The sequence below is a fragment of the Gorilla gorilla genome, chromosome 22 (assembly GCF_029281585.2).
Source record: "Gorilla gorilla gorilla isolate KB3781 chromosome 22, NHGRI_mGorGor1-v2.1_pri, whole genome shotgun sequence".
Lineage (NCBI taxonomy): Eukaryota > Metazoa > Chordata > Mammalia > Primates > Hominidae > Gorilla > Gorilla gorilla.
In genome coordinates, this window is record NC_073246.2 from 45,518,409 (window position 1) to 45,540,100 (window position 21,692).

General features: G+C 51.6%; 1 protein-coding gene across 2 annotated transcripts in view; it reads left to right on the forward strand.

Annotated features, from left to right (window-relative positions):
• Positions 1-7,816, forward strand: part of RRP1B (ribosomal RNA processing 1B) — a 36,531-nt gene extending 28,715 nt beyond the window's left edge. The window contains exons 14-16 of one of the 2 annotated variants that reach the window (XM_004062881.4): positions 2,003-2,155; positions 3,152-3,215; positions 4,915-7,816. In XM_004062881.4, the coding sequence (XP_004062929.1) occupies positions 2,003-2,155; positions 3,152-3,215; positions 4,915-5,108 (411 nt within the window). In that variant the 3' untranslated portion in view covers positions 5,109-7,816. Of the gene's footprint in view, positions 1-403; positions 1,808-2,002; positions 2,156-3,151; positions 3,216-4,914 lie in introns of those variants that run through there. The other variant, XM_063702622.1, reaches the window with a different exon arrangement.
• Positions 7,817-21,692: the final 13,876 nt, after the last annotated feature.

The window sequence follows — 21,692 nt, forward strand, 5'->3', positions numbered from 1 at the left end:
CACTCACTCGCGTCCAGGGGGCTCCACTGCCTCCTGAGAGGAAGGGTGGGGGCTGGCGGCAAGGCCTCTGGACTCAGCAGCAGTTAGAATAGGGTGTGTTCATAACAGCCTTCACTAAGGAGGAAATCACAGGTGACCAGTACTTCGGTCCTCCTCATCGGCCACCTTCACTCCCTTAGGCCACATGCTTGGGTTCAGGAGGGCCCGCTCCAAGCTGGGAAGGTTATCCCTTGGGCCAGGCACTCCTGCCCCAGGCGTGTTCAGGCCAGTCTGGGCGTCCGTCAAAGGCAGGTCTGGTTTTCTTCATCAGCGCATGGCCAGTCCAGGCCCCTTAGGCAAAAGAGGAAGCCCAAAATTCTCTTGCTTCACTCACCTTCTTTTCTATATTCTTTTCTTTTCTTAGCTTCCCCCCACCGCCCCCGCTCAAGAAACTTCACTAGCAGGACCACTTATCTTCTTAATGGAAAGACTTTCCTTCCACTTTGATCTCTAGAGCCAGATATAAATGAGGAACCAAGCTGTTGATCTGGTCTTGGGTCTGGCTGTGTCACCCAGGCTGGAGTGCAGTGGCACAATCTCGGCTCACTGCAACCTCCACCTCCCAGGTTCAAGCGATTCTTCTGCCCCTGCCTCCAAAGTAGCTGGAATTACAGATACACATCACCATGCCCAGCTAATTTTTGTTATTTTTGTAGAGACAGAGTTTTGCCTTGTTGCCCAGGCTGGGCTCAAGCAGTCCACCTGCCTCAGCCTCCCAAAGTGCGGGATTACAGGCGACAGCCCCTGCGCCTGGCCCTGATCCGCTTTTCACACCACCTCTGGGCGCACTGGGCTTCCAGGCCAGGGCCGGCAAACGTAGTGTCACTGCAACAGAGCCACATCCACTTGTATGTGCAGGTCCATGGCCACTTTCATGCTGCAGCGGCAGAGGGGAGTGGCAGAGACAGAGACCTGCGGTCTGTAAAGCAGAAAATAACTCTGCCCTTCACGGAGTTTGCGCACCTTGGTCAGCTCTTGCTTTGCATACACCGCTTTGCGGAGATTATGACATCTCTTGTTTAAGTGGACATGTGTGGGCCTGGTGAAGCGCTGGTTTGGGGCTAAGAGTATCTGCAAGTGAGTGAGTTTATGGTCAGGAAAGTCTTACCCAGGGGCAGCAGTGCACTGAGCTGGACGGCAGGAGGCCCATTTCTAGCCTCGAGTCTCTCCTACCTCACAGTGCCGCCATCTCCTCCCTGGACTGCAGCCTGCCCCTCGTACCCTCAGAGCTGCTCCCTCACTAAGAGGGCCAGAGACATTGCCTTTCTTGCTGTTGTCTCAGGCCCCTGGCAGCCTGTTGTAAAGAGGATGGGGTGTTGCTCAATAAGTCCCAGGGTCAAGGGAAGCTTTCCCCTGCCATCTGTCATGGCACAGGGAAGGCGCACAGGAGAAGCTCCTCGGGCTTCCCTGCCCTCCAGGCGGCACACTTGAACCTGCCGGAGCCACCCATGTGTCGGCAGCGGCACTGGGCTGCCCACATCTCTGAGAGCCAAGTACAAGACCCGGTCTCTCTCTGGGTGGCTGTCAGTTGCTGCACACGCAATGAGTGTCCTGGGCCTGCCTGTGAGGGACCCACAGCCCCACATGGGCATCACTGTCCTCACACCAGACTGCCACTGCAGTGACGATTCAGCTACAAGTGGGAGAGCCGATCTTATTAACAGATCGGCTTTGAAAGGCCAAAATCCCCATTTTGAAGATGAAGATAAAAGTGGGTCCTTACTCTGACGAGGCGTTTTCATCGCCCCTCTTGGCATGGTGCCGTGATAGCGGTCGTGTTGTGCGTGAAGCCTGAGCTCTGCTGAATGGAAGGGCTGTCTGCAAGCACGGTGCGGAAAACCGCGGGCCGTCGGGTGGGCTGGATCCGCCTGGGGCTCTGCCTTCCCCTCCTGTGTGTGTGGGCAGCCCAGGAGGCTCTGTCGTCTGACCCCTCCTCTCCACTTCTCACCCCTCGCTCACATAGGGAAGCAGTGGGACTTGCAGTTCCCTGAAGAAGCAGAAGCTGAGGGCAGAGAGCGACTTTGTGAAGTTTGACACCCCCTTCTTACCAAAGCCCCTGTTCTTCAGAAGAGCCAAAAGCAGCACTGCCACTCACCCTCCAGGCCCTGCCGTCCAGGTACGCACCCTCCCCAGAATGGCACAGCACATTTCACCACAAGGGCACAGATGGGCTTGAGCTGACGGTGCTTCCCATGCCGGGCCTGGAGCCCCACTGTGGCCCTCTGAGCCTGTCCACAGTGGACAGGTTCCGCGGCCAGGGTAGCATAAGATCTGAGTGGTCTGGGACCCACCCTGAGGGATCACAGTCAGGAAGGGGACTTTGAGGCGGTTGATCCGCACATTCTGCCTCCCAGGGCTTCCGGCTCAGGGTTTGCAGAAACCAGTTTTCTCTCGTGAAATGTCACAGTGTTAAACACAAGTGGTGCAAGTCAGCAGTAGGAGGTCCACACAGAAATGTGGGTCAGAGCAGGAACTTGAGGCAGTGCTTCCTGATGGAGGCTGGATCCACTTCCAGGAATGTAAGTAGGAAAGAAGATAGTTGATTGTGGTGAACTGTTGGGATATGCAGATAGCTCGGAGTCCTTGTGCACAAAAAGCTGGAAACTGTGTGTCCATTGTCCATTGCAGTGAGATTCCATCATAGGCATCGTCTCATCGATGTCATAGAGTCTTCAAGTTAGAAGTTCAGAACTCTCCAGCAAAAGGCAGGGGAGTCTTGGCATTTTTCCTCACGGGTTCTCAGTGGTGAACTGTTTTTAGGACAGTTCAGGCATCCTCTCTGTTTGCCTTTCTTCCCTGGATTATAGAACCCTGCAGCGGTGATGAGGCAGTGACCGCAGATGGGCCAAGAGTGTGGGCACCACTGACCCTGGGCTGGGTGGGGGTGCGTGTGTGGGATGCTGGGAAGGACAGAGGGCGGTCCTGGTGAAGCCCCGACAGGAGGGTCGGTTTCAGTCTTGGCCGCAGTCCCTTTGGCCTCTCTGTATGTGCCACTCAGTAAGCAGCAGTGTGGGCGGCGTACCCTCCAGGGCAGGTTCTCCAGAAAAATCTGACTAAGCACCTCCACTGCACTTGCGTCACTCCTTTTGTTCCTGTTATTTCTCTTCTGCAGCTAAACAAGACACCGTCCAGCTCCAAGAAAGTCACCTTTGGGCTGAACAGAAACATGACTGCCGGTAAGTGGGGTTTTGCCGGCGGCAAGCTTCTCTGGAGCACAGCTGCGGCTCCTGGCGCAGTTTGCAGCCTGGTTCTGCAAGGCAGTCGGGGAAGGCGGGGGGGGGGGTCCTAGCTCCTCACTGCCCATTTCTCTTTTTTTTTTTTTTTTTTTTCTTTTTTGAGACAGAGTCTCGCCACTCTTGTCACCCAGGCCGCAGTGCAGTGGCGAGATCTTGACTCACTGCAACCTCCGCGCCCCCCCCCGGGTTCAAGCGATTCTCCTGCCTCAGGCTGCCGGGTAGCAGGTAGCTGGGATCACAGGTGCACGCCATCATGTCCAGCTAATTTTTGTATTTTTAGTAAAGATGGAGTTTCACCATGTCAGCCAGGCTGGTCTCAAACTCCTGACCTCAGGTGATCTGCCTGCCTCGGCCTCCCAAAGATCTGGGATTACAAGCGTGAGCCACCGAGCTCGGCCCCTCACTGCCCATTTCTGAGTCAGAAGGAAGCACCTATGTGTCTGTCCCTCGTCCTCAAAGGGCTGTGAGTGGGGTGCCAGTGGTGAGTGGGCAGCCAATTGCCTGGGACCTGTTAAGAGAGGCTACCTGGTGAGATGTGATCCAAAAAGCCGTTTTCCCAAGTGTCTTTCTAAATACTGAAAGCCATCCCACAGAGAGGCCATTTGAGATCATAGTGGTCCATCAGCTGTAGCTGTCTCTCTGCGAAACTTCGGAACCACTTGCTTCTTAGGCGACGGAGAAGGGTAACCCCTATCTTCCTACTTTTCATATTGGTGCCATCCATTCGAGTTGCTTTTACAAAGGAAACCAAAATTTTAAAAAGTAGTATAGGCCAGGCGCGGTGGCTCACGCCTGTAATCCCAACACTTTGGGAGGCCAAGGTGGGCAGATCATGAGGTCAGGAGTTCGAGACCAGCCTGGCCAACATGGTAAAACCCCGTCTCTACTAAAAATACAAAAATTACCCGGGCGCAGTGGCAAGCACCTGTAGTCTCAGCTGCTCGAGAGGCTGAGGCAGGAGAATTGCTTGAACCCAGGAGATGGAGGTTGCAGTGAGCCAAGATCGTTTCACTGCACTCCAGCCTGGGTGACAGGCTGGGTGAGACTCCATCTCAAAAAAAAAAAAAAAGTATTACAACGAATTTAGGACCTGACTCTTGTTGGGAACTGCAAGTAATAGAGAGTATGTGTATGTGTGAGTGTGTGTACACGCACCAGTATGTGTGTGTGCGTGTGCATGCACACATGCGTGAGTGTGTATGTTTAGGGAGAAGAGACTCTCTGAGAGCCTGAGGAGCTCACCCAGCCTTTACAACTGGAGAAAATGAACAGTACGAATCCTGCAGCTCCACATAGCACAGATTTGTCCCAGACACAAATGCCTGGTTCACTCATTGTCCAAAACACCCCCACCCCCAATGTTCACCCTTCCAGGAGCCACCCTACCAGCAGCTCCCCTTGGTCTGTGCAGGCAGCCCTGGGCCCTCCCTTGGGAGGGTGAGTTGAGGCATGGGATGTGGCCTCACTGCCCTCCTTTCCTCAGAAGGCTCTTGGGCCTGCTCTCTGCAGGGCCTTGAGATGGCCCTGCTTCGTCCTAGCAAGTGGGCGGGGTCGGCACCCAGGCAGGACGCTGTCTAAGCTGTTGAAGGGACAGCTGTCGGACCCACTTAATATGAGGCCTTGCTCTCATTTGGGACAGAATTCAAGAAGACAGACAAGAGTATCTTGGTCAGTCCCACGGGCCCTTCTCGAGTGGCCTTCGACCCTGAACAGAAGCCCCTCCACGGGGTGCTGAAGACCCCCACCAGCTCACCTGCCAGCTCACCCCTGGTGGCCAAGAAGCCCCTGACCACCACACCAAGGAGAAGGCCCAGGGCTATGGATTTCTTCTGAGGAGCAGCAGAGTCCCTTGTAAAAGACTGCTTTTGTACAGAATGCGCTATAAATTATACCTTTAAGAATGTGGGGCCTTTTTTATGATTTTATAAGTTCCCATAAGTTGTGTGCAGGAGGTTCTGAGAGTGCCCGCAGGCTGCTGCGTCCTGGCCCCTCTGTAGTGGCTGCGGGCGTCTTGGCTGAATCTTTTGCTACAAACCATGTTTGTGTTTGAGCTCTCCAGGATTTTACATTTTTGGGTAACCTCAGTGATTCCCATTGGTGTAGGAAATGAGACCCTCTCTGAAGCTGAGGAGAGCACGTTGATCTGAACTTTAAATCAATCAGTGCTGTTGGCACAATGAAAGGTGGAACTGCACTTCTGTTGAGCTCTCAGTTCTGCGGAATTTGGTACTCATTACCGTATTCGCCGTACTAAGTTGGTTTCTGTTAGTCTTAACAGTCTGTTTTCTTTTAAAAGCATGTAGGGCTTCATTGCCATGTTCTGTGGGTGTTTGGCAGGTTACCGATGGGGAAGATTCTTGTCACAGAATCAGCAATACCATAGTTTTTCTACATGTGCTCAGCTGGGGGTGTGGACAGGTAGGGGTGGGGAAAGAAGAGGCTCTGCGTTCTGGGGGCTTTTTCTTCTCCTCCCCCTACCCGGTTTCCCTCCCTGTTTTCCTACCTCTACGGCAAGCCCAAAGTGTCTTCTCGGGAGCCCAGCGCAGCCCCCGGCTCTTACCCAGGACCCCGCCCCGTGCTGAGCCTTCTGCTGAGGTCCTTGCGTGGAGCACACTCATTCCTCCAAGCCCTTGCGCTCCCGTTTCTCTCTCTCTCCGTCCACGTTCCAGCCGAGTCACTGCCTGACCGGCTCCATGGCAGCTCCCCATCTTCCCTAGAGGCTGCCTGCGCATCTGGAGCCTGCGCTCCGGCTCAGCGACCTTTCCTCTCAAATGCGGAAGCGTGCACTTACAGTTTAGACCGTTCTCCTGTAAGTTCATTACCAACACGGGCGGAAGGCACTCAGGCTTTAGTTGGAGAAACAGAAATAAGGCCTTCTTTTGAGCAGCGATTGCTGGATCATTGATCTGTTTGAGGAAGTGTCTGACCTGGGCCTGAGAGCGGGAGAAGGTGCAGATTCAAAGTGAGCGGCTCCTGAGGAGAGCCGCCAAGGCTGCTCGCCTTCTCCGTGGCTTCCGCAGCTACCGTCTGCACGGTGAGAGGGCACGGGCACACGGTTCGGGCTGGCGTGCAGCTCTCCCAGCCAGCCACGCTCTGCTCAGGCCTGGAAGTGAAAGCCGCCTCCTTCCCGTTATGCCCCCCATACAGGAGCCTCGGTTTTTCAGCAAAACCCGGCCAGTCCCCTTCTCCACTGCTGCCTCCCAGCAGAGGGCCCCAGGTTCTCCAAGGTCCCAGCTATGGCTTTGGACAACGTGGCTTCGGCCCCTGGGCAGTTGCAGAGCTGCATTGGGTTTACCTCGGTCTCATTCATTCATGGAGCCAAGGGTGGGGTTTCACCTGCGAACATCAGACTGACTTGCTGGCGTCAAGAGCAGTTGACTCACTGATGAAGGCCCTGGTGAGGAGAAAGCACTCTGTTCTTCGCCTACTCTGTAATCGTTTTGTCGTAATGAGCCATGAAAAAATTAATGAACTTGTGCTGTTAATCGTCACTGTAATGAGAAGTCTTATGTGCAGCATACCTGTGGTGGCTGCATGGTTTAATGGCTGCACGGGATAGGATCCTCACATCCCATTCAGAACCAAAACTGATACAGTGAAACAATTAAGGTGAGCAAATAGTTTTAACTTTTCTTTTTTTTTTTTTTTTTAAGTTTCATTCTTCCTAGAATATTTTTCTAACAATTTTTATTTCAGATTTAAAGATGGGTCATATAGCCAAACGGGCCATATAATCCAACATTGTTGAGATGTCTTAGGACATCTAAGGCAAAACTGGCACATTTGTTCTGCAGACTGTTGCAGGAATGTTTCTTCCTAGCATTTCTGTATTTGTCCATTCTGAGGAACCAGTGAATGTCCTATAAACGCACCTCCTGTCAAAACCACGCCTGAGAGGTCCTGGCTGGGAGTGACAGGGTGCTTCTTAGATTCTATTGGTCCTTCTCTCATTCTCCGAACTTACTCCTTTTTATGGGTAAGTCAACTAGGTTTACAGTCCCTTATTTTTAATGCCTAAGTTTTGACAGCAGGAAGAAAACAATTTTTTAAAAATTCTCATTACATAGACGCACAAGAATATGTCACATAAAGAAAATGTGTTTAGAATACCGGTTTTCTATTTACGCATGATATTTTCCTAAGTAAAATTGCCAAGTGGACTTGGAAGTCCAGAAAAGAAAATAATTTAAATTAATGCTGGTGATCTTAATAATATTTTGTAAAATGATGCTTCCCCCTTCTCCATGGTCTGGTCAATTTTGTACAATTAGGTATCTGACTTTACAAGTTTGTTATCCTTTCTAATTTTTACTGAACTGAAAGCACAAAGAAGACTACACAGAAAATCTGGAAACAGTTGCAGGTGTTGGGCGGAAGATGAAATCGAGCTGTCTTTTAACTTTTGTATGTGTTTTATCAGAATTTGCTGGACTATGCTGGCAAGGACTTTGTTTACGATCAAATTGTACTAGTGTCTGCAGCGTTTGTCAGTACTCGTCAAAGCCAATTCCAATTAAAAAAAAAAAGTCTTTGCCCTCCAATTTGTGTTTGATGTTGACTTTCAGTATGGGTAAAAATAGGCCTCTTTGGGAGCTGTTCCAGCACAGCAGAGTTTGGAAGATTGGTGTTGGTTGGGTTTGAAAACAAGACTCTGGGTACCATTCTCTTCACCTCTCTGCTGCTGCCAGAGCCGGTGGGGGCGCTGCTCCGGGGATCTTCTCCGAGTGCTTGAAGCAGGCCTGACTGCGCACAAATGCTCGCTATCGTGTCTAAAACATCACTCCACAGGCCTACGCTTGTGACGACGAGCGGAGAAGTGCCAGTGTCCCGGGTGGAGATCTCCCACTGCAGCCCAGAAACTGACTCCAGCTAGGGTGAGGCGGGCACAGGGAGGCTGCAGCTAGGGTGAGGCGGGCACAGGGAGGCTGCAGCTAGGGTGAGGCGGGCACAGGGAGGCTGCAGCTAGGGTGAGGCGGGCACAGGGAGGCTGCAGCTAGGGTGAGGCGGGCACAGGGAGGCTGCAGCTAGGGTGAGACGGGCACAGGGGGGCTGGTACCCAGCAGACAGCCTGTTCTGGGTATTGGCAGTGGGTATGGTCAGTGTTGGGCAAGCAGAGTACAGGCATGGCGGAGTCTTTATAGGCACATGTTCCCCAAAACAAATTTTTCACCTGTACTTTGGATCCCAGACAAGTCCACAGACAGACACTGAACAAGCAAGCAAACAAAAACAAACCCTGGACAGGCGCGGCGGCTCACCCCAGTAATCTCAGCACTTTGGGAGGCCTAGGCAGGCAAGTCGCTTGAGTCCAGGAGTTTGAGACCAGCCTGGGCGACATGGCAAAACCGTGTCGCTACAAAAAAAAAAAACAAACAAATAATTAGCCAGGCGTGGTGGCGTGCACCTGTAGTCCCCGCTACTTGGGGGCCTGAGGCAGGAGGATTGCTTGAACCTGGGAGGTCACGGCTTCAGTGAGCTATGATCATACCACTGCACTCCAGCCTGGGTGACAAAATGAGACCCTGTCTTTAAAAAAAAAAACAAGCCCTAGAGGAAGAAGGAAATCTGTTGTAATGTATTATTTAAAATGTCCAGTTTTCAACAAAAACAAGGTAAGACATTCAAAGAAACAAAAGAGTGTCACATACACAAGGAGCAGAGAGGCAATAGACTGGCTTTGAGGGCACCCAGGTGCTGATCTTAGCAGACAAACTTCAACCAGCCCTTATCAATATGTTCCCATCACTAAAAGAAACTATATTTAAAGAAATAAAAGATGGGGCCGGGCGCAGTGTCTCACGCCTGTAATCCCTGCACTTTGGGAGGCCGAGGCGGGTGGATCACCTGAGGTCAGGAGTTCGACACCAGCCTGGCCAACATGATGAAACCCCGTCTCTATTAAAAATACAAAAATTAGCCGGGGAGGCTGAGGCAAGAGAATCTCTTGAACCTGGGAGGCAGAGGTTGCAGTGAGCCGAGATCGCACCCCTGCATTCCAGCCTGGGCAACAAGAGTGAAACTCCTGTCTCAAAAATAAAAATAAATAAAAGATAGTATGATGACAGTGTCTCATTAAATAATACCAATAGGTATTTTTAAAAGGAACCAAATAGAGATATAGACGTTAAAAAGCACAGTAAGAGAAATCAAAACTTCAATAGAGTTGAGACCCTCTAGTGAAGTTTTTATTTCAGTTATTGTAGATTTGAGGCGGTAGAAGAATCAGCAAACTTGTAGATTAATAGAAATTATGTAATCTGAAAAAAAAAATTGATGAACAGAGCCTCAGAAATGCAGGACCGCCAAATGCCGCAGCACACACAGCAGCAGGACCGCAGGAGAAAAAATACTCAAAAAAATCATGGCCAAAAACTTGCCAGCTTTGAGTTTATCTTCCTTGGAGTGTGTAGAGTTTCTTAGATGTGTACACTGATCAAAAACTGCACACATCTAAGTAACTCCACACCCTCCCCCAAACACAGTTGAAATGATGAAACTCAAAATGTTGAAAGACAAAACTTCAAAGCAGCCGGAGAAGGACTCATCACATACAAGAGAACCTCAGGAAGACTAAGATTTTTTTTAAAACTGATTCAGATATTTTTTCTGACTTCTCATCAGAAAAAAAAAAAAAAAATACACTGAAGGCAGGGATGAGATACTCAAAACGCTGAAAGAAAAAAGCCAAGAGCCTTTCTTAAATTGAGGTGAAATTCACATAACCTTTTTTTTTTTTTTTTTTTAAGACAGTCTTTGTCACGCAGTCTGGAGTGAGGTGGTGTGATCTCGGCTCATTGCAACCTCCACCTCCTGGGTTGTTCAAGCAATTCTTGTGGCTTGGCCTCGCAAGAAGCTGGGATTGCAGGCATGCGCCACTACGCCCAGCTAATTTTTGTATTTTTAGTGGGGACAGGGTTTTGCCATGTTGGCCAAGGCTGGACTCGAACTCCTGGCCTCAAGTGATCTGCCCACCTCGGCCTCCCAAAGTGCTGGGGTTACAGGCGTGAGCTACCGTGCCAAGTGGCATAATCATTGTTTAAAGTGTACAGTTCAGTGGCATTTAGTGTTGGGAAAAGGGCTTGTGGGGTGCCTGTATAAACTGGCCATGAAAATATGGGACAATAAGTTGTGGAAAGCCACAAGAGGCCTCTGAGGAGGAAAGCCTCCTAATCGCCATCATGTTCGCATGCTCAGAGTGAGACCCGCTCTCTTATCTGTAAACACTGTGTTCAAGGAGAAGGACACTCCTTTGAAGCACTGGACTGTGGACAGACACACGAGCTCCTGGTTAAGCCCGCTCCCACCAGCTCCTGTCCGATAAGTTAAAGATACGCTGTTTGAGCACAAAGGAGATTCATTGAAACCGCTATTGCTGTAGATTACGCCTGTGACGTACTGCCTCCCTTTCACTGTTTCGCCCTGAACATCTGCTTCTCAGATCTAAGTGACTGTACTCAGTAAATAGCGTGGAGACCAGAGCTCAGTGCCTTTTGCAGCCTCCATTTTGCCACTGGCCCCCTGGCTCCCACCTTTATGAACTCTTAACCTGTCTCTTCTCATTCCTTTGTTGCCACCGAACTTCGGGTACCCTGTGGGTGTTGTTGAGGCTGGTCTCCAACATTTAGTGTATTCACAGTGTTGTGAGACCACACCTCCATCTACTGCAGGCATTTCACCACCCCAAGAGAAGGCCTGCACTCACTGAGCAGTCAGCCCCGCTCCCCTCCGCGCCAGCACCTGGCAGCCAGCACTTTGTGTTTCTAGATATTTCATGAGCGTGGACTCGTGCTCTATGTGGATTAATGTTTTGCCAAACGCGTCACCTGTGCCCCCTGGTGTGAGGATGTCTCTGAGGTTCCTGAGAGACTGGGCTGGCAGAGGATATGCATGTTTCGTTTCAGAAGGTGCCATTCCCGGCCGGGTGCGGTGGCTCATGCCTGTAATCCCAGCACTTTGGGAGGCCGAGGCGGGCAGATCACAATGTCAGGAGATAAGACCATCCTGGCCAACATGGTGAAACCCTGTCTCTACTAAAAATACAAAAATTAGCTGGGCGTGGTGGCACATGCCTAGAGCCCCAGCTACTTAGGAGGCTGAGATGGGAGGATCGCTTGAGCCCAGGAGGTTAAGGCTGCAGTGAGCCATGACTGCACCACTGCACTCCAGCCTGGGCAACAGAGCAAGACCCCGTCTCGAAGGAAAAAATAAAAATAAGTTATGGGCAATATGGCATTGTGTCCTCAAACACTCCAGCCTGCATTACCAGGTGACATTCCTCTCTATAACTACATCGCCATGGTTACAGGAAACCAACTTAGATCAAGGACATCTTCACACAAGTTCACGTTCAAATTTCCCCCTAGTTGTTCTCAAAACATTTTTTCTTACCGGGGAATAACCAAGGATGTGCAGTGATTCTTGTCTAAAGTCTCTCTTCCAGAGCGTCTGCCCCTCATTTCTTCTGATACTGCATTCTTGAAGAGTGTGTCTAACTTTGACCCCGCAGCCCAGTGGGTTGCCTCTGATTGCCCTAGGGATGATCTAGCAGGGTTGTGGCCTGTCCACTCTGTCACAGGGACCCCTGTGTGGGAAGTCCTGGACATCCAACGCCCCTGACAGTGCTCAGCCCCTGATTGACGGCCTGGTTGCTATGACAACTCCAACCTCAGCTTTCCAGCTTTCTCTAGGAAGGGATAACCCCCCTGGCCCAGCATCAGGACCCAAATCCAGAGCTCACAGGCTGGTTTCCCCAACTTGGTCCTAGTGCAGCTCAGGGCAGCACATGGGCTGGCGTCTTCCTGTGTGTCCGGGCAGGCAGCCCGAGGAGGCCTGTTCTAACCCAGCCAGAGTGCTGAGCCGGCACCCTGGGGACACAGCAGACTCCAAGAAGACATCATCTTCTCCCCAAAGCTCCTGCTTCTCAAGCACAAATTGTCATCTAACTTTAGTCTCTAAACTGTGGATCTACCTAGGACCACAGAGATCAGTAAATTCCAGGGTTAGCACAGCAGGCAGCAGACACATGGCTGGTTTTTGCAGCGCCTGAGAATAAACTATTATTGTACCAACTTCCCAGCTACGTACCACTTTTCTATAAATGAAACATAAGCCAAGCCAAAGTTTTGTTTAAAAACATAAAGCTAAATGCAGAAACGTGACTGGATTTAGGTTTGTTTTCTAAGCCTACAAAGCCTGCAGGAACCAGGACATTGCTGCTGCCTCTGAATGTTCCGTTCCTGCTTTGAAGTTCCCAGGGACTCCGGAAAGGAGGGGCTGCCTGCAAAGTTAGAGAACGCCCACCCCCAGTGCCCCGACCAGAACGCACATGCACACTCACATGCAACAGCTGCAGATGGCTGGGCGCAGTGGCTCCTGCCTGCAATCCCAGCACTCTGGGAGGCTGAGGAGGGCGGATCACTTGAGCTCAGGAGTTCTAGACCAGCCTGGGCAACATGGTGAAACCCCAACTCTACCAAAAATCCCAAAAAATTAGCTGGGCATGGTGGTACGCACCTGTAGTCCCAGCTCCTCAGGAAGCTAACATGGGAGGATTGCTTGAGCCCAGTGGGCAGAGGTTGCAGTGAGCCAAGATCGCACCACTGCACCCCAGCCTAGGTGACAGACTGAGACCCCATCTCATAAAATAAAAAAAAAACAAAAAACCACACACACACACAGCTGCAGCCAGGTGAGGGCCCCATCCTCGGACGCACCCACACACTGACTCACTGAAGGTGGGTGCAGATCAAGGAGTCCCAGGCACTCTCTCCTTTGATAAAAATGCTTGGCACACCCGCCGAGTACCCAGGCAGTGCCAGGCGCTGGGATACAGGCCAGAAAGACAACAGGGACTGCTTGGAGTCCAGGGACCAGAGAGGAGATGAGACCTGCGACACCATGCAAGCCACAGCTGTCACTTTCAATTTCCCTGCACACTTTTTGTTTTGTTTTTGAGACTGAGTCTTGCTCTGTTGCCAGGCTGGAGTGCAGTGGCGCAATCGGCTCACTGCAACGTCCGTCTCCCGGGTTCCAGCGATTCCCCTGCCTCAGCCTCCCGAGTAGCTGGGATTACAGGTGCGCACCACCACACCTGGCTTATTATTTTTTTTTGTATTTTAGTAGGGACGGGGTTTCACCATGTTGGCCAAGATGGTCTCGATCTCCTGACCTCGTGATCCACCCACCTCGGCCTCCCAAAGTGCTGGGATTATAGGCGTGAGCCACCGCACCCGGCTGTAGACACATTTTTTAAAAGAGAAAAAGAAACTGTCAATCTTTTTAAATAATGTATTTCCAAAATATAATTTCAACACGTAATTAATATTAAAAAGTATTCAGATATTTTGCAGGCTTTTTTTCTGTAGTAAGTATCCAAAACCAGGCGTGTATGCTGATGGCGTGCGTCACCTGGCACTCTGGAGTCACATGTGGTTGCAGCTATGATATTGGTCATGGCGATTCTACAGCTAAAGCTGAGAGGAAGTTTGTCCAGAGGACAAGTCGGGGTGGGGATCTCAGTAGAGGGAACCGCACCTGAGTAGAGGCACAAAGGAGGGAACAGCCAGTGCAGCCAGGATGCAGGGGGGCTGGCCAGGGACGGCCATGGGGGCCGTGGGGGCCGTGGGCAGGGTTTGGGCTTTGTCGTGTGCACACTTCAGGAGAGTGCACTGGAGAGCACCCACCAGGCAGCAGGGGAAGGAAGGGTCAGAGGCCCGGATGGACCAGAGGCAGGAGGGCAGCCAGGCCTGGGGCCCACACCTGGGCTCAGCGGGCAGGATCGGAGGACCGGCTTCTGGTTGATGTGGGGAGGGCCCAGGGAGAATGGGGAAAAGAAGACAGGGAGGCTTCTAGAGCGTGTCGGCCTCTCTCCTCCTCGTTTCCTGATCCACCTCATCTCCATGGGCACATTTTCCTTCTGAGAAGAGCTGGGAAGCCCATCAGCAGGCGGGCCTCTGTCCTCACCTCCACTAACCTGGCCCTTGCAGGCATCCCAGGCTTCCAGGGCCAGCCCCCTGGGGTTTGGCACCCTGCAGCCTCTGACTTTCTCTCCACTGCTCCTTTGGGAGCACGTGCCAGAAGAGACACTGCCTCCGTGGCTGGCACGGACGACGACGCCCAGCAGGCAGCTGTCTCAGGAGGACAGGCCCAGCTGCAGGAAAGGGCAGCCCCGGGCTTCTGGCAGGGGCTGAGGCAGGGAGGCCAGCCCTACCTGGGGGCTGGAGGTGGCGTTGAGTGGGGGTGTAGGGGGTCCGCAGACGGCAGCTGAAGCCCCTTCTCTGCAGGTTATGCTGGTGCGATTCCCTTTTAGGAAGTAGAGTCCGTGTGGAGAGAACGGTGAGCCGCCTGCGTCTTGTTGCGATTCAGCCCCTGTGTCTTCCCGGAGGGCCCCGCGCCCGCCTTTTGTTCCTAGGACTCGGTGCCTTTCTGAACCCAGTCTAAAAATTGCCGCAGCTCTTTCTGGCGTTAGTCACTGCCTGGTGATTAAGGCTTCAGTCCGTCGATCTTTAAATCCTACAATTATGTCTCCACCCAGGTCTTTAAGAATAAAAGTTGAAAATGTACTGAACTGACAGCTACCGGATTTGATTCCTATTTGATTCGTACCTTTCCCGAGTGGCCCCGATCGCCACCGCAGCGCCACGTCCTGGCAAATCATTCACGCCGACCTTGAGAACTCAGCAGAGGTGCAGCACTGACACTCAGCCCCGCCCCCTATCACGGGCTTTCTGCGGGTGAAAAGAGACGTCGCTTTTGTTCCCCACAAGCAACTGCAGGCAGTGCTACTTATTTTTAACACAGTTGAGCAGGCAACTTTATCTTAAATGATTATGTGCTGAAATCTGCTGAGGAAAACGCTGTAAGATGGGCATGGGCGGGGGTGGCCGCCAGGTGTGTTCTGCGTGACAGCTTTTTCTGAACCTGCTGGACAAAGTCCCCACTTGTTGCCTGCTCAGCCCCAGTCACAGCCCCACCTCGCCGGGGCTTGTCTTCAGTTCCTCAAACCGCCACGCTGTTGACCCGCTCATTGGCCTCTTTGTGGGGACCCTTCAGCCAGAAGGCCCTTCCCCCTTCCTGCCCAGCTCTGGCCCCGGAAGGGCCCCCAGGCCTGCCACATGGAGGCTGTTAGGCCTCCAAATGCATGTGTTGAAACCTAATCCCCAGAGGGATGGTATTTGGCGATGGGGTTTCCCAGAAGTGGCTTGGTTTGTGCTGGCTGCTATAGCAAGTACGGTCATGGGTCGCTTAGTGAGATCTGTTTTGAGAAATGCATGCTCGGGCGATATCACCGTCGTGCAGACCTCACAGCATGCACTCACACAAACCCGGCTAGCACAGCCCGTGACACACCTCAGCCCTGTGCTGTAACCTGCTGTTCCCAGGCTACAAACCTGCAAAGCATGTCACTGCACCAGATACCGTGGGCCCCCTTGACAGTGGTGAGCTCTTGTGTATCTAAATACAGAAAAGGCGTAAAAAATAACGTGCCAGCCGGGCGCGGTGGCTCTCACCGTCATCCCAGCACTTCGGGAGGCCGAGGCGGTTGGATCACCTGAGGTCAGGAGTTCGAGACCAGCCTGGCCAACATGGTGAAACCCTGTCTAAACTAAAAATACAAAGATTAGCCGGGCATGGAGGCACATGCCTGTAATCCCAGCTTCTGAGGCTGAGGCAGGAGAATCCCTTGAACTGGGGAGGCGGAGGTTGCAGTGAGCCGAGATCACACCACTACACTCCAGCCTGGGTGACAGAGCGAGACTCCGTCTCAAAAAAAAAAAAAAAAAAAAAATACGGTGTCATCATGTATGGGACTATCTATGGGACTTGTGGCACTTGACTGGACCATAAACTGCTTATAAACAACAGAAATTGATTTCTCAAAGTTCTGGAGGCTGGAGGTCCAAGATGGAGCACCGGCAGATCTGGTGTCTGGGAGAGGCCAGGCAGCTCTTTGGGGCCTCTTTCACAAGGGCACAAATCCCATTCCTGAGGGCTCCCCGCAACGACTTCATCACCTCCCAAGACCCCACATCCTGATACCCTCACCTTGGGAGTTAGGTTCAACCTATGCATTTGGGGGGACACACTCAGTCTCTAGCAGTTGGGTAGACCCAAGATTGCCCTCAGGAGCTCCTTTGGGAGGCGCTCTCTATTGGGTCCAGTGCCAAGAAAAAATATCTGACTTGTATTTTGTAGAGGCTATGTTATTAAAAAAATACATCTTTAGGTTGGGCACAGTGGCTCAAGCCTATAATCCCAGCACTTTGGGAGGCTGAGGCAGGTGGATCACCTGAGGTTGGGAGTTCGAGACCAGCCTGGCCAACATGGCAAAACCTCATCTCTACTAAAAAATACAAAAATTAGCTGGGCGTGGTGGCATACGCCTGCATTCCCAGCTACTCGGGAGGCTGAGGGAGGAGAATCCCTTGAACCTGGGGAGTGGAGGTTGCAGTGAGCCGAGATCGCGCCAGTGTACTCCAGCCTGGGCGACAGAGCAAGACTCCATCTCAAAAAAAAAAAAAAAACTTTAAATATGAGAGAGCCTCTCAGCTTGACAGCACTCCTGCTGTCACAAACACAGACCCGGCCACGAAAAAGAACAAGATCATGTCCTTTGTAGCAACATGGATGCAGCTGGAGGCCACTGTCCTGAGTGAATCGATACAGGAGCTAAAAACCAAATACCACATGCTCTCAGTTACAAGTGGGAGCTAAACATCGGCGCCCATGGACATAAAGACCATATGCTCTCAGTTACAAGTGGGAGCTAAACATCAGTGCCCATGGACATAAAGACCACATGCTCTCAGTTACAAGTGGGAGCTAAACGTCAGTGCCCATGGACATAAAGACCACATGCTCTCAGTTACAAGTGGGAGCTAAATGTCAGTGCCCATGGACATAAAGACCACATGCTCTCAGTTACAAGTGGGAGCTAAACGTCAGTGCCCATGGACATAAAGACCGCAACAGTAAACACTGGGACCAGCAGAGAGGAAGAGAGGGAGCGGGGAAGGGCTGAGAAACCAACTGCCGGAGACTATGCTCAGTACTTGGGTGCGGGATCATTCGCACCCCAAACCTCAGCATCACGCAGTATACCCAGGAAACAGACCTGCACCTGCATCCCTGAATTAAAAATAAAAGTTGGAAAAGAAAAAAATAGGCTGGGTGTGGTGGCTCACGCCTGTAATCCCAGAACTTTGGGAGGCCGAGGCAGGCGGATCACCTAAGGTCAGGAGTTTGAGACCAGCCTGGCCAATGTGGCAAAACCCCATATCTACTAAAAATACAAAAATTAGCCCAGAAGGGTGGCCGATGCCTGTAACCCCAGCTACTTGGGAGGCTGAGGCAGGAGAATTGCTTGAGCCCAGGAGGCAGAGGTTGCAGAGCTGGCTGAAGACAGCCACAGAATAGTCATATATTGGAGTAAAATGCAGTCACAGGCTGGGCGCGGTGGGTCACACCTGTACTCTCTGCACTTTGGGAGGCCGAGATGCCAGGAGTTCAAGACAGGCTGGGCAGCAGAGTGAACCCTGTCTGATATAGCTTGGATATTGGTCCCTGCCCAAATCTCATGTTGGAATGTGATCCCTGGTGCTGGAGGTGGGACCTGATGGGAGGTGGAGGTCATGGGGGCGGCTCCCTCAAGAATGGCTGGGGCCATCCCCTTGGCGACAACTGAGCTCCCTGCTCTGAGTTCACAGGAGAACTGGGTGTGTAGGAGTGTGTGGCACCCCCATCCCTCACTCTCTTTCTCCTGCTTTTGCCCTGTTGCGGCGCCTGCTCCCTGCTCGCCTCCCACGAGTGCGAGCTTCCCAAGGCCTCCCCAGAAGCTGATGCCAGAGCCAAGCTTCCTGTGCAGCCTGCAGAACCGTGAGCGAATTAAAGCTCTTTTCTTTATAAATAACCCAGTCTCAGGTATTTCTTTATAGCAATATGAGAACAGTCTAATACACTGTCTCTACAAAGAAAATTACAGAATTAGCTGGGCGTGGTGGAGCATGCCTGTAATACTAGCATCTTGGGAGGCCAAAGCAGGAGGATCACTTGAGCCCAGGAAGTTGAGGCTGCAGTGAGCCCTGATGGCACCACTGCACTCCAGCCCAGGTGACAGAGCAGACCCTGTCTCAAAAAAGTAAAATAAAATTAAACGTATTAGCATATGAATATCTCTACTTTCTTTTGCTGTTTATTTTTCTTTTCTCAGCAGGTGAGTTGGTGCACACCCTATAGCCGATTCCAGCTCTGTGGTGCCGTCCTGCTGTTATGTGATTATTTACAGGAGAGTTCACTTGGTTCACATCAGGGGTCACTCGTGATGGGCCCTTCTCTGGGTCTGTCAAATGCTAATCTCATGTGCAGACCATCACAGTGTCCTTTTCTGGCCCTAAAGCCCGCCGTGCTTCTCCTATCCTTTCCTTTCCCCCTTGTCCTAACCTTCTGACAATGCCTGACCATTTTTTTTTTTTTTTTTTTTGGAGAGAAGGTCTACTCTGACTCCTAGACTGGAGTGCAGAGGCATGATCTTGGCTCACTGAAACCTCTGCCTCCTGGACTCAAGCAATCCTCCTGCCTTAGCCTTTCTCAAATAGCTAGGTCTACGCTACAGGGGTGTGCCACCACACACGGTTAATTTTTGGTTTTTTTTTTTTTTTTTCTTTTTTTTTTTTTTTGAGATGGGGCCTCACTATATTGTCCAAGCTGGTCTTGAACTCCTGGGCTCAAACATCCACCTGCCTCGGCCTCCCCAAGTGCTGGGATGACAGGCGTGAGCCACCGCGCCTGCTGGGATGACGGCATGAGCCACCGCGCCTGCTGGGATGACGGCATGAGCCACCGCGCCTGCTGGGATGACGGCATGAGCCACCGCGCCTGCTGGGATGACGGCATGAGCCACCGCGCCTGCTGGGATGACGGCATGAGCCACCGCGCCTGCTGGGATGACGGCATGAGCCACCGCGCCTGCTGGGATGACGGCATGAGCCACCGCGCCTGCTGGGATGACGGCATGAGCCACCGCGCCTGCTGGGATGACGGCATGAGCCACCGCGCCTGCTGGGATGACGGCATGAGCCACCGCGCCTGCTGGGATGACGGCATGAGCCACCGCGCCTGCTGGGATGACGGCATGAGCCACCGCGCCTGCTGGGATGACGGCATGAGCCACCGCGCCTGCTGGGATGACGGCATGAGCCACCGCGCCTGCTGGGATGACGGCATGAGCCACCGCGCCTGCTGGGATGACGGCATGAGCCACCGCGCCTGCTGGGATGACGGCATGAGCCACCACGCCCAGCCTCCTGACCTTTTAGTTATCTCCATGGTTTTACCTTTTCCAGGATGTCACTTGGTTGGAGTCACACAGTAGGCAGACTCTTCAGATCAGTGTCTTTCACTTGGTAATGTGCACCTAACGTTTCCTCACTATCGCTTCATGGCTTGATGGCTCACTCTTTTTCATTGCTGTATAATATTCCATTGCAAATGTACACTACAGTTTGTCTATTCATTCACCTACTGAGAGGCACCTTGGTGGCTTCCAGTTTTTGACAATTACTAAAGCTGCTATAAACATTGGTGTGCAGGGTTTTGTGTAGACGTTAAGTTTTTAACCCTTTAGGTAAAGATCAAGGAGTGCAACTGCTGAATTATATGGTAAGATGTTTAGTTTCTTTTTTCTTTCTTTCTTTTTTTTTTTTTTTTAATGAGACGGAGTTTCACTCGTGCAGTGGCATGATCTCTGCTCATTGCAACCTCTGCCTCCTGGGTTCAAGCGATTCTCCAGCCTCAACCTCCCAAGTAGCTGGGATTACAGGTGCCTGCCACCATGCCCGGCTAATTTTTGTATTTTTAGTAGAGATGGGGTTTTACCATGTTGGCCAGGCTGGTCTCAAACTCCTGACCTCAGGTGATCCACCCCGACCTCGGCCTCTCAAAGTGCTGGGATTACAGGCGTGAACCACCACGCCCGGCCAAGATGTTTAGTTTCTAAGAAACCACCAAAGTGCCTTCCAAAGTGGCTACACCATTACAGCATTCCCACCAGCAATGGAGGAGAGTGCCATGTCCCGCCAGCACTCGGTGTTGTCAGTGTTTTGGATTTCAGCCATTGTAAGCAGTGCTTAGCGATGTTTGTTGTTTGAATTTGTACTTTTCTCATGGTATGACGTTCAGAACTTTCCATATGTGTATTTGCCATTTGTATATCTTCTTTGGTGAGGTGTCTACATCTTTTGCCTATTTTTTGGTTAGGTTGTTCCCTTATGATTGAGTTTTAAGAATTCTTTCGCCAGTTGTAGTGGCTCACACCTGTAATCTGAGCACTTTGGGAGGCCGAGGCAGGCAGATCACTTGAGCTCAGGAGTTTGAGACCAGCTTGGGCGACATGGTGAGACCTCTTCTCTACAAAATAGAAAAAGAGTACAAAAATTAGCCCGGCATGGTGACGCATGCCTGTAGTACCCGCTACTCAGGAGGCTAAGGCGGGAGGATCACTTTAGCCCAGGGGACAGAGGTTGCAGTGAGCTGATGTGTGCTACTGCACTCCAGCCTGGGTGGTAGAGCAAGACCCTATTTAGAAAAAAAAAAGGAAAAAAGTCTTGGCACAGTGGCTCATGCCTGTAATCCCAGCACTTTGGGAGGCTGAGGCGGGCGGATTACTTGAGGTCAGGAGTTCGAGACCAGCCTGGCCAACGTGATAAAACCCCGTCTCTACTAAAAATACAAAAATTAGCCGGGTGTGGTGGCAGGCGCCTGTAATCCCAGCTACTCGGGAGGCTGAGGCAGGAGAATCACTTGAACCTGGGAAGTGGAGGTGTCAGTGGGCCAAGATCACGCCACTGCACTCCAGCCTGGGCAACAGCAAGACGAAAGAAAGAGAGAAAGAGAGGGAGAGAGGGAGAAAGAGAGGAGAGAAAGCAAAGGAAGGAAGGGAAAAAAAGAAAAGAGAGAAAGAAAGAGAGAGAGAGAGAAAGAAATCCTTGTATATTTAGGACTCAAATCCTTTATTGATGTTTTATAAGATTTAAAGATTCCTTTGGTAGTGGGATGCAATACAGTGACACTCAGCTAGAGGAGAGGCAGAAGCCTGTGTATTGATGTTTTATAAGATTTAAAGATTCTTTTGGTGGTGGGACGCAATACAGTGACACTCAGCTAGAGGAGAGGCAGAAGCCTGTGTGACTTACAGCTACAACAAGAGGCCGCCGCCAGGCAGGGTCACACAGGGGATTGTGCCTGGGACGTCAGTGGACTGGACACAGCCCAGGAGAGAATCTGCAAGCTGAGGACATGTCCATAGACTTCCCCAACTGAAATGCAAGGAGAAAAAAGAGTAAAAATAACTGAACAGAATATCCTAGAACTACGGGACAATTATAGAAGGTAATTTACACACTCATAATGGCAATACCAGAA